The 12,513-nt window shown below is 40.0% G+C and overlaps 2 protein-coding genes across 2 annotated transcripts; one reads left to right on the top strand and one right to left on the bottom strand.

Annotated features, from left to right (window-relative positions):
- Positions 1-3,098: 3,098 nt before the first annotated feature.
- On the top strand, positions 3,099-5,935 carry LOC125477691 (zinc finger BED domain-containing protein DAYSLEEPER-like). The gene is made up of 2 exons (XM_048585099.1): positions 3,099-5,382; positions 5,568-5,935. Exon 1 carries the CDS (start codon positions 3,104-3,106, stop codon positions 5,315-5,317), a length of 2,214 nt encoding a protein of 737 aa, XP_048441056.1. The 5' UTR covers positions 3,099-3,103; the 3' UTR covers positions 5,318-5,382; positions 5,568-5,935.
- A 460-nt stretch (positions 5,936-6,395) lies between these two features.
- On the bottom strand, positions 6,396-6,770 carry LOC125471332. Its single transcript, XM_048571826.1, has one exon. The coding sequence runs from the start codon at positions 6,768-6,770 to the stop codon at positions 6,396-6,398; it is 375 nt and encodes a 124-aa protein (XP_048427783.1).
- Between the last annotated feature and the right edge of the window lie 5,743 nt (positions 6,771-12,513).

The following is a 12,513-nucleotide window of genomic DNA, read 5'->3' as shown; positions in this document are numbered from 1 at the left end:
TGAGAATCCGAACTTATTTATTTTCCTGCAATAAGTTCTTCTATCCTATTTTCTCTTTAATTTGTATACAAATGTCAAGTATTTTGAGGAAACTTTGAGCCATAATTTTCTTTTAGCAATATTGTTCATTCGTGCAAGTTCTTTGTTCTCTGTACATGTTACGCAATCAAAAGTTGACAACTCTTGTTCCTATATACAGATGTGACTTTCAATTGACATATCTCTACCACATATAGTCTTTCATATTGTTGTGAAATCTACCCAAGAGTGTCATTTCAACTTGGAATCCGAATTTGGTCTCCCACTTTCAACTAATGTCCAAACTAACATGGTGGGATGATATCCTTGATTCTCCTTTATTGTATATATTCGATTTAAAGGTTAGAAAAAGTGGCGGATGAAATGCATAAGAAGAGAACATATAAGTGTGAAAGTTACCATTCTTATTTATCCTCCTGAGAAATCTACACAATTATTTGGTGACAGATAACACAACAAAAGACATGTATAGTTCTAGTTCTTCATTTTTCTAGCAGCGTGCCCATGAACCCTCTAACAACATGGATTGTAACATGGTCACCCAAGTTGCATGCCCAAATGCCCACCCAAAAGGCCATGAGAGATTAAGAGAAACAAAACCCTTCCCCACAAACCCTAACCCAAAGGTTGGCTCAAAGACTCAGTCCTATCACACTCCACTGTTCAAAACCAAGCATCCCCCAAAATGGCAATGGAGTCATGGACACATCATTGGGCTAAAGAATTTCACTCTCTAACCAAAAGAAGCAAAAAACTGAAAAAAAAAAAAAAAAGAAAAGAAAAAGAAAAATTCCACGTGTGGGCCCCCACCCAGGATAAATAGTCCAATATATTCTGTGGGCTGGCTGGCTGTATAGTTAAATTTTTGAAATACAAAGCAAAGGAGATAGAAGAAAATAAAAAAATAAAAAATAAAAAAATTCTTGGACCATCTGAAAGTCCAAGTGCCCAAAAAAAATTATACCCAAAAATAATTGCCCTGTTTTTTCACTCTGACCCCCCAAACCAAAAATATCTTATCCCCTTAACCCTTAACGAGTCCCAAAGTCCTCTTTTAGGTCCAGTTAGCTTCTCGGGTTCCAAAAGCCCAATCTAGGTTTCCCTCTCTCTCTGTGGAAAAACCCTAGATCTCGCTACTGCCGGAGAGTCGAAGCTCGGCCCGTCGAGCTTCAATACGCCTTGCCGATCGCCTCCTCTCGGCGCCTCCACCTAAACCCCTCTGGTAAATTTCCCAACTTTTCCCCCAATTCTTTTTTCTCTCTTTCTGCGCTTTCGAAAGGTTTCAGATTTCCGCCTTCTTAAGCTTATGTTTCTGAAAGGACCTTTGATTTTGTGTTTAATTCGGGTTGTTGCGTTGGGAATTCTGATTTTTACGCTTAATTTGGGTTTTTACGTTGTGAATTTTGAATCTGTAGCCTGATTATGCTGTAATTAATTTTAATTTTGTGGGTTTGAGTAAACTCCGCACCTTTTCTTTTCGTTCTTTAATTTTTGAGTTCAATCTGTTAAATAGGTGTGATTGCTGGGTTTTTCCGATCTGGGCTGCTGTTTCTAAAAACGTAAAGTCTAAAACTCGATCAGACGACGGAATATTGTAGATATCTGGGTTTGTTTTTGAAAATTTAGTGCTGGTTTTAAATTTTAGCCCGTTTCTGGGTTTGTTTTTATTCTCCGAGTTTACAATCCGGTGGACTTCAATAATTCCTGACCCATCTGGGATCCATTGTAGGTGAGAGCTCATCTTCTTGTTGGAAGATGAAAGATGGATATTTAATCCGATGGACTTTAATCCGAGGGACTGTATTAGAGGCTGGGCAGGTCAATCTGTTTGGGTTGACTTAAGTTCATGTTTTTGTATCGGCCCATATGGGTCTGGTTGGGCCCAGTTTTGTAGGAATATGAAGATGTTAGGATGTATTTATTTAAAATGTTTGATGCGATTCCCACAAGAAATAAAAATAGACAAAAATAAAAAAAAATCCCAACAAACAGTTGTGATTGAATAAGCTTGGCCTTGCGAGACGGGGTGCTTTATGTAGATATTAAATCTACATAACATGCATGCTTAGATATTAAATCTTGGATTATTGCTCATTATATTTTCGCTTTTCGTGTTTTTGGTATGACAAGTTTTCGTATTTCAGTTTCTTAGTAGTTTAGTTTTGCCTAATGAGAATTGAATGTCTCCTTCCGGTCCAAAAATAAATTTATAATTGGTGCATTTCGCTAGTTTGTGTTTTTCATTGTTGGGATAGTAGGGTGTTTGGACCATGAAATTTGTTCCTGCCATGCACAAAACGTAGAAACTTCTTGACTTAATATTTAGCTGGTTCTGTATGATGGGATGCGTATGATATTATGACAGATTGTGGTCGTTACCATTACAGTGGTGAAGGGATGCATCAACGACATCATTAGACCTTTCTGTAACTAAATACAATGGAAGGCATGAGATCCTTTTTTTTCTATCTTTCGTGGTACTTGACAGTTTGCTATATTGTATGTTTACTGTTCTGAAGTAGTCCCATAACATTGAAATATGGGTTTGTTCCTCCGTTTATTCATTCCATGTTTCTCTGAATGCAAGAAACTGTTGTTATGTTGCTTCTGTTTATTTATATGATTTTTCTGTGGCGAAGTCTTTAACGATATGTTCCATTATCACTATGCTCTTAGTTTCAGCATCTACTTTCCGTTTTCTTAAAGGTGGTGGCTGTTTGCTGAATGCAGGATTTTACTTCCCAAGGACAACATGGCAACCCCTACTGAAGAGACAATTGCTGCTCCTATTCAAGACAAAATGGCCTCCCCCATTAAAGAGCCAACGGGCTCCCTTGTTGAAGAGCCATGGTCCGCCCCTGTTGAAGAGCCGATATCTGCCCCAGCCGAAGAGCCGACATCCGGCCCAGCCGAAGAGCCGATATCCGCCCCAGCCGAAGAGCCGATGGCGTCCCCTGCTGAAGAGCCGATGGCCGCCCCCGTTGAAGAGCCGATGGCCGCTCCCGTTGAAGAGCCGATGGCTGCTCCCGTTGAAGAGCCGATGGCTGCTCCCGTTGAAGAGCCGATGGCTGCCCTCGTTGAAGAGCCGATGGCTGCCCCTGTTGAAGAGCCGATGTCTACCCACTATGAAGAGGCTATGGCTGCCCACTTTGAAGATCCGATGACCAACCACTTTGAAGAGCCAATGACCGCTCCTATTAATCACAAGAGGGCCACCCCTGATGAAGACATGATGGAAACACCTGATGAAGAAAAGATGCTAATGCTGACCCCATTTGAAGATAAGACTGCAACTCCCTATGAAAACAATGAGGTGGAAAATACAGAAACACAGCCTAACAAGCGCAGGAAAAAGAAGTCAATTGTTTGGGAGCATTTCACCATAGAAAACGTGGGTCCTGGATGTAGGAGGGCATGCTGCAAGCAGTGCAAGCAAAGTTTTGCTTACAGTACGGGTTCAAAAGTAGCAGGTACCAGCCACCTCAAACGCCACATTGCGAAGGGGACCTGCCCAGCGCTTCTTCGTAACCAGAACAACAATCAGTCTTCCCCATATACCCCAGCTTCAAGGGGTGGCAGCTCTTCCAATCCACCAAAAAGGCGTTACCGGACTGCTAACACACCCCAAATTATATTTGATCCAGACCGTTGTCGCCATGAGATTGCAAGGATGATCATCATGCATGACTACCCCCTGCATATGGTTGAGCATCCTGGGTTTGTAGCTTTTGCACAGAATCTTAACCCACAGTTCAACATGGTGAGCTTCAATACTGTTCAAGGAGATTGTGTTGCAACTTACCTAACGGAAAAGCAAAGTGTCACCAAGTTTATTGAGGGCATACCTGGACGTGTCTGCCTTACTTTGGACATGTGGAGTTCCTCTCAGAGTGTGGGTTATGTGTTTATTACGGGGCACTTCATTGATGCTGACTGGAAGTTGCACAGGCGGCTGCTTAATGTAGTGATGGAACCATATCCGGACTCTGATTCTGCGCTTAGTCATGCTGTTGCTGTTTGCCTTCATGATTGGAGTTTGGAAAACAAGTTATTTTCAGTCACTTACGATCAGCCACTGAGCGAGACTGCTCTTGAAAATTTAAGGCCTCTTCTTTCAAACAAGAACCCACTTATCCTCAGTGGTCAACTATTGGTTGGGCATTGCATGGCCCGTACTTTGAGCAGCATTGCAAAAGAAGTGTTAGCAGCAGGAAGTGATGTGGTAAAAAAAGTCCGGGATAGTGTAAAGTATGTGAAGACATCAGAGTCCCATGAAGAAAAGTTTCTGGAGCTTAAGAGTCAGCTCCAAGTCCCAAGTGAAAGGAGCCTATCAATTGACGACCAAACTAAATGGAACACAACATATCAAATGCTGGTGGCCTGTTCTGAATTAAGGGAAGTTTTTACTTGCTTGGATACATCTGATCCTGATTACAAACAAACCCCGTCAATGGAAGACTGGAAGCAAGTTGAGACTATCTGCACATATTTGAAACTTATCTTCGATGCGGCCAACATCCTTACCACTACGACTAACCCAACTGCAGTTACTTTCTTCCATGAAGTGTGGAGGATTCAGACTGATCTGACTAAGATGGTCGAAAGTGAGGATCCCTTCATTAGCAGCCTAACTAAGACAATGCAAGAAAGAATTGAAAAATACTGGAAGAATTGTAGCCTGGCTTTGGCAACAGCGGTAGTTATGGATCCCAGGTTCAAGATGAAGCTTGTTGAGTTCAGTTTCAACAAAATTTATGGCGAAGAAGCTCCAATGGATATCAAGGTTGTTGATGACGGAATTCATGAGCTCTTTCATGAATATCTGACGCTGCCTTTGCCTCTCACACCAACTTATGCAGACGAAGGGAATAACAACATTAAGATAGAGGATTCCCAAGGCGGAGCTATCCTAACAGACAACGGACTCACAGACTTTGACATGTACATCATGGAGACTACCAGCCAACAGATGAAGTCGGAGCTGGATCAGTATTTGGATGAGTCCCTGCTGCCCCGAGTTAATGATTTTGACGTGTTAGGCTGGTGGAAACTGAACAAGATGAAGTACCCGACTCTCTCAAAGATGGCTCGAGACATTTTGTCAATTCCGGTATCTACAGTTCCTTCCGACTCCGTCTTTGATACCACGGTCAAGGAGATGGATCAGTACAGGAGTTCCCTACGACCAGAGACGGTTGAAGCCCTCATATGTGCCAAGGACTGGATGCGGTTTGGATCAGCAGACGCGTCCACAGCACTTGTCAGAATGGAATATTAGATGCTAGGTCTCTTCCACCGACACGCGGATGGATGGGAAGTTGGCCGCCGGGAAGATGTATGATGGTAGGTGTTTGTATCATTTAACCTAGTTTATTTCAACCAGTAGGAGTTTATCTTTTGTACTATTTTTAAGAGGTTGAGTGCTTGGACGTGAATATTTAGCCTTAATTTATGGTATTCTTAAAATTTATGATGATTTAAATGGAGTTTGGGATATGGATGGGCATTATATATGCTTTGTTTTACAGGAGACTAGCCTCTTCCAGTTTCGATTGCAGAGGGTTCAATTTTGCTCGGAAAACACTTGGTTCCTTACATGTAAGGCTGTTCTTCCTCGCACACAAATTGGATTTCGACGCGTGTGCAAAAACTTTATAATTTATAGATTTAATGGGATTTTGGTACGTCTCTCTTGGTCATTGGAAATTAAGGAAGAAGGACCCTTGCATATAAGAAAAACTAAGCTGTGTATTTTTGGCTCATCGCCAAATTGGGGTTGTCAGCGTCACCACTTGACTATTTGTCGTCGTCGAGCAAGTAAGTTTGATATAGGGAAATGATTTATGAACTCTGTTTAATCGAACAAATTAAATGAGAATCGAGACACTGACACGAAGAGTGCAAACCAGGAATATTTACAATTAATTATAATTTGCAAGCTCAGCACTAGATCCTGCATTCAGAGAACTTTTCTAAGGGCATCTTCACGACTCATCATCTGGAATCTGGATGCATCCCAAGATGGGGATGTGAGGTTCCATCTCCGGCCCTCCATCACCTTCTTGATTCTATGGCAAACATCAGCCGGTGGAATATGAGGAAAACCTCCTGCAGCTTTCCCTCTTCCCGTCTACCACCACCATCGCATCTTCATCTTTATCTGAGCAATTATTCTGTATGCTCTCAAGCTTGTGGCTGCGTCCCATGACCGAGACTATGCTATTCACATAAACAACAACATAACCATTATCTTCTGCTTCAATGGGAATGTGCTTCAGCTTTTTGGTACAAAGATGAAAGAAAACTCATCGCCCCACAATGCCACAGGGTTAGACCCTAGTATCTGATCTGTACGCTCAATAGGCACCCTTAAAGTCATCATCCATCACCCACATTTCATAAGGTTCAGGATATCTGTTGTCATGAGGACTGTTCACAACACGGGCAAGAAAAGCAACTGATTCATTCCACACAGTAAGCTTCAAACAAAGGTGAAATACCTCACGACTTGTATCGAACGAAATGATCAATGTCCCATTCGCTTGGAATCGACTCCCAATTAGGTCAAATGGAAATAATTCCTTATCTTGCTCAATTGCCAGCCAATAACACATTCCCTTGGGGGACATCTGGAAATACTCTGGCCAAAACAAACTAGTTTCAGTTTCTAAAGAATCAGTGTTGATCTCTTTCCAAAAATCACCGACTAAGAAATCTCCAGCAGTTTTCATCTGTCTCTTGAAAATAAGTAGTAAAGGTCACAACTTTGTACTCATTAGATTTGGGATCATAGCCAAATCCAGTATGAAAACCAGTTTCAATTATATAAATGCTGATGTTACATGCATCTTCTCACAACCTCAAATTTGGGACGACTTAATTTTATAAAATGATAGACCAAGTGTGAGAGTTGCATTGTTCGAACCCACAACCTCAAATTTAGGTCAACTTAATATCATTCATTATTTGTTTGTAGGTCTCATATGTTATATGCATCTTCTCTGCCAGCCTCACTTTTCATTAAGAATTCAAAATTGTCTTATTACACGATTACACCCACCCTATACCATTAATATCAAGGATATTATTTAAAGTATATACTATCATAAGATTAGCCTAGGCCCTAGGATTTAAATCATTGATATCGGTTGCTTTAATCACAAGTATTATCCTATTATTCACAAGTGTTACACGTCTGGTTCATATGATCACATACTATAATAGCGTATCCATTCAATCGTGATGGAATATCGTCTTAGGTTGGATGGATACGACCAAGTGTGAGACTTGTGTTATTCGACCCCACAACCTTACATTTGGGCCGGCTCAATATCATTCATTATTTGTTTGTGAGCCTTATGTTATTTGATTTTAGCCCAAGTTCATTTTATTTTGTCACATCATGTTCACATGGCGAATATGAATTAGGCAAGATTTCATTTTAGCTTGACTCATACTGTGAAGATACGTTATTCGAAAAAAGGTGGAATTTTCACATTCTTTATGGAATAGATATGAATCATCTCCATTTTAGTGTATTGAGATATGAATACATTGTATCTCTATTTCTTATTCTACGTTTGGTGGAAGGTATATATGCATCTTATCTGTCAATTCTGCTTTCTATTAAGAATTTAAGATTTGTCTTATTACACGGTTACAGCGACCCTATACCATTAATATTAAAGATATCATTTAAAGTATACTACTATAAGATTAGCCTTGACCCTAGGGTTTAAATCATTAATATCAATTGCTTTAATCACATGTGTTGTTTCCCCTCAATAGAAAGTTGGATAAAAGGCCTAAAACCATTGACTAGCATTTGCTTGATCACGTGTGTCGCTTCCCCTCAATAGATAGTTAGATAAAAGATCCAAAACCATAAGCATAAAAAGGCTTCAATTTAAAGCCATTGTCTACACAATACACATGCATGCAGTTTCTTTTGCCTATAAATTGAAAACTTGACGGTGATATGTAACAAGTTATATTCTGAATTGCAGACTTGTATTGATTTTTATTTATAGTGGGAGTAGGAATGTTAATTAAGTTTTTCACAATTTCGCATCTGTTTCGATCGTTTCATTTTAACCCCTCCACCACCTCCACGTCAACCTCCACCCCATAGGTACCATAAATACATGCAACTTCGTCTTCAAAACATCAGGTTGAATTAGAAATGGAGTCTAAGTTAGTGCAAGTCATAATTTTCTTCTTGTTTGTCACAGTTTCATCCGCTTGCACAATTTCGCATTTGAATGTCGTTTTCGGTTTCTCCGAATGTGTCAGTGTCACACATATTGCATGTGGTGATGACCGGTTGTTGTTTGGATGTGATATTTTGCATGCGTGCGATATCCCTTGTGTGCACCCCTCTGCGTTATGGTCTTGGTAGTTATTATATTTTAGGTCAAATCGGATAAATGATCCCTGTGGTCATAAGGTGTTCTGAAGATAGCCCATGTACTAAAAAAACTCGAATTTAAACCTTTGTGGTGTACTCCATTAGCAAATTTAGTCCAAAAGTGATTTTTCAGTTAACTATCTGTTAATACATATGTAAAATTATACTTTGACGTGTGCACCTTCTTTTTCCTGCATCTACCCTACACAACCCCCAAACTCACTTCGCGCAAGAGAAAAAGGAGAGACCATTTTCAGTTTTCCATAGAGCTACCACCGCAACCATGGCGGTCATTGTGTCTCCGTGGGCCAAACCCGGTGCCTGGGCCCTTGCCGTCGAGAATTCATCTCCGTCGGTGATACACCGCCGAGGATTCATCTCTACCGGTGATACAATGCCGGCGTTGGCGATGACATTTCGTTCAAGTCCAGGCACAGCTCGCTCAACGACGTCATCTCCCTACTGATGAAACAAAAATTAACCTGAAAAAAATACGTTTCGGTTTGGAGAAATTGAAAAGGGAAATTATGATGAAGGAATGAGAAGTGAAACCTGAATTTATTGTTGGTGATGGAGGTCGAGTTGGAGAATGCTGTTTTGAAACTCTTAGCCTGCAAACTGTGCAATGAATTTTGAAATTTAAATTCGAATTTATTAAACATTGCAATAAAATCTTAGAAACGTAAGCGTCAGTTTGTTTCCTGAGAAAATCCTAACGGAAATGAGAAAAATCAACTATTACAGTTTTTCATTGGCCCACGGAGACACGGTGGCTGCCATGGTTGCGGTGGTAGCTCTGTGGAAAACTGAAAATGGTCTCTCCTTTTTCTCTTGCGCGAAGTGAGTTTGGGAGTTGTGTAGGGGAGATGCTGGAAGAAGAAGGTGCACACGTCAAAGTATAATTTTACCCATGTATTAACAGATAGTTAACGAAAAAATCACTTTTGGACTAAATTTGCTAACGGAGTACACCACAGGGGTTTAAATCTGAGTTTTTTTAGCACATGGGCTATTTTCCGAATACCTTATGACCACATGGTTTTTTTTATCCGATTTGGCCTATATTTTATTTGGTTATCAGGCACTATTGGTTTATAGTAATGTTCGGGTAATCACTTATCACCCCACTCTTTCTTACCATCACTTCTCTCTTCATTTCTCACCAAATCTCCTCTCTCTCTCTCTCTCTCTCTCTTTCTTTCTCTCTCTCTCTCCCCACTCTCTCTTGTATTATGTATTGTATTTTGTAAGGTGTATATTCATCATAAAGAGAAGTACAAGAGACCTAACCAATATATATGCGTGAAGAGTAGGAACAATACCTCTTATCCCTTATTGATTTACACCTAAAGATAACAAACAAAGTAAAAATCAACAAGATACACATCCCTTGAATTAAGGGGAACGACAACAAGAGACTAACTATTGGTGATACCAATGCACAAGATGGCAGAAAACAGCCACTCTACATGGTACATCAAAACATCACCCTAAGACTCAGTTAACAACTTGTACAGTGGATATACAACCTAACCCTAGTTGACATACTTTTTCCTATTCTCTCAAGCTGGATCAATGGGGTTAACTAATCTAAGCTTGAACAAAAAATGCTGAAAAATAGTGGACGTCAATCCTTTTGTGAAAATATCCGTTAGTTGATCATGACTACGTGTGTAGTGAGTATAGATCACCTAGGACTGAACTTGATTTCAAACGTAATGACAATCAACCTCGATGTGTTTGGTTCGTTCATGGAATACTGGATTCGATGCAATGTGCATTGCAGCCTGATTATCACAGTGCAAGGACATAGGTTTCTTATGAGAAAAACCTAAGTCCAATAGAAGGCTTTTGAGCCAAATAAGTTCACAAATGATCGATGCCATAGCACGATACTCTACCTTTGCGCTAGAGCGAGCAACAACACTTTGTTTCTTGCTTTTCCAGTTAACTAAGTTGCCTCCCACAAATGTACAGAAGCCAGTGGTAGACTTGCGATCGAAAGAATTTCCTACCAAATCAGCATCAGTATAGCCTGAGATGTGAGTGTGACCATTGTTGCGCATAATAATTCCTCTACCAATGGAACTCCTGAGGTAACAAAGCACACGATGAACAATCTTCAAATGATCCATGGTTGGAGAGTGCATAAATTGGCTAACAAGACTTACGACATATGATATATCAGGACGTGTGATAGTCAGATAACTGAGTTTGCCAACCATTATTTGATAATAGCTTAAATTTGGAATGGGATCAATGTGAGTTTTCAGCTTCAAGTTGTTATCCAAGGGTGTGCGAGCAAGCTTGCAATATGTCATATTTGCTTTGTGAAAAAGATCAATAACATACTTGCGTTGGTTGAGGAAAAAGCCCTTGTGAGAGTGTGCTATCTCGATTCCCAAAAAGTATTTGAGAGTGCCAAGTTCTTTGATTGAAACTTGTTGTTGAGATACTTTTTAAGTGCATTGATCTTTGACATATTATCACCTGTCACAATTAGATCGTTAACATAAATGAGCATAATGAGTTTACCCACTGAGCTATAGTGAACACATAAGGAAGAATCCGCAATGCTTCGACAAAAGCGAGCCCTTTCGAGAACATGACTAAGCTTGGCATACCATGCACATGGACTTTGCTTGAGACCATAAATGGATTTATAAAGTTTGCACACCATTTATGGGTTATTTGATTGAGGATGACCTAGGTGAAGCTTCATGTAAACTTCTTCTTCAAGTTCACCATGCAAAAAAGCATTTTTAACATCCATTTGAAAGAAAGGCCATGCATTGTTGATTGCAACTGACAACAACACCCTAACAGTGTTCATTTTTGCCATGGAAGCAAAAGTCTCCTTGTAATCAACGTTTGTGTAAATCCTCGAGCAACCAAGCAAGCCTTATGCCTTTCAATCGTGCCATCTGAATAAAACTTAGTTTTGTACACCCAACGAATCCCCACTGCCTTTTTTTCCTTTGGAAGTTTTACTATGGTTTATGTGTGATTTTCATGAAAGGCTTGAAGCTCATTTGCCATGGTAGTTCTCCACTCATTATGACGATTGGCTTCTTGAAAACTTTATGGTTCACGAGCTTCATTAATTGCACTTAGGAATGCAGCAAAAGATTGTGAGACTTCACTATAGTCAATAACATCAGTCAAGGGGTACCTGGTAGTGTAGGTCACATAATCATGTAACTTGGATGAACGGTTCCTTTCACGAGCAGGATTGCGACAAACTGGAGACGATTGAGCTGCATGCAACTGAATAATATCATGGTTGGAATGAGCAATGAATAGTACAAGTTGAGTCTCTAATGGAGAAAGAGTTTCTTCTTCATGTGGCACCAAGTAATGATTGGCAACATCTGGTACGTGATCACTAGGAATGCATGTTGTTTCTTCTCCATTTGGATATGGAATTGGGAATAAATCCAGCAAATGGTCCCCCTGTCTAGAGTAATCCAATGGTGGTGAGAAGTAAGGAACATTTTCGTCAAATTTAACGTCCCTTGAAACAACCAGTTTTCTAGTTGTTGGATTGTAACACTTGTAACCTTTTTGGGTGGATGAGTAACCTAGAAAGACACATTTGGCAACCCTTGGGTCTAGCTTGCCACGATTTTGTGCTTGAATGTGAACAAAGCATGTACACCCAAAGACTTTCAAATGAGATAAGTTGATCTTTTTGTCTTTCAAGACCTCATAAGGTCATTTAAAATTCAACACTTTACTAGGCAATCTTTTGATGAGATATGCTGCAATGAAGACTGCTTAGGACCATAATTTCTTTGGCACATTCATGCGAAACATAAGAGCTCTAGTATTCTCAAGTAGATCTTTATTCTTCCTCTCGGCTACCCCATTTTGTTGGGGTATTCCAACACAACTTGTTTGGTGTAATATACCATGCATGCTCATATATTGTGACATGTTATGAGACATATATTCAGTGCCATTATTTGATCGTAAAACACGAATGTTTGAAGCAAATTGTGTGGTCACAAGTATATGAAAATCTTGAAAAACATTCATCACTTCACTTTTAAATTTCAAAAGGTATA

This window comes from the organism of the source record quoted next, unplaced genomic scaffold (assembly GCF_019419815.1).
Source record: "Pyrus x bretschneideri cultivar Hongxiangsu unplaced genomic scaffold, Pyrus_bretschneideri_v1 Contig1, whole genome shotgun sequence".
In the NCBI taxonomy this organism is placed as follows: Eukaryota; Viridiplantae; Streptophyta; class Magnoliopsida; order Rosales; family Rosaceae; genus Pyrus; species Pyrus x bretschneideri.
The sequence above is the reverse complement of the archived record's forward strand: the minus strand, read 5'-3'. Positions and strand labels throughout refer to the sequence as shown.

Coding starts and splice junctions, on each gene's coding strand:
- LOC125477691 (XM_048585099.1), top strand. CDS start 3,104: ATGGCTGCCCTCGTTGAAGAGCCGATGGCTGCCCCTGTTGAAGAGCCG.
- LOC125471332 (XM_048571826.1), bottom strand. CDS start 6,770: ATGAAAACTGCTGGAGATTTCTTAGTCGGTGATTTTTGGAAAGAGATC.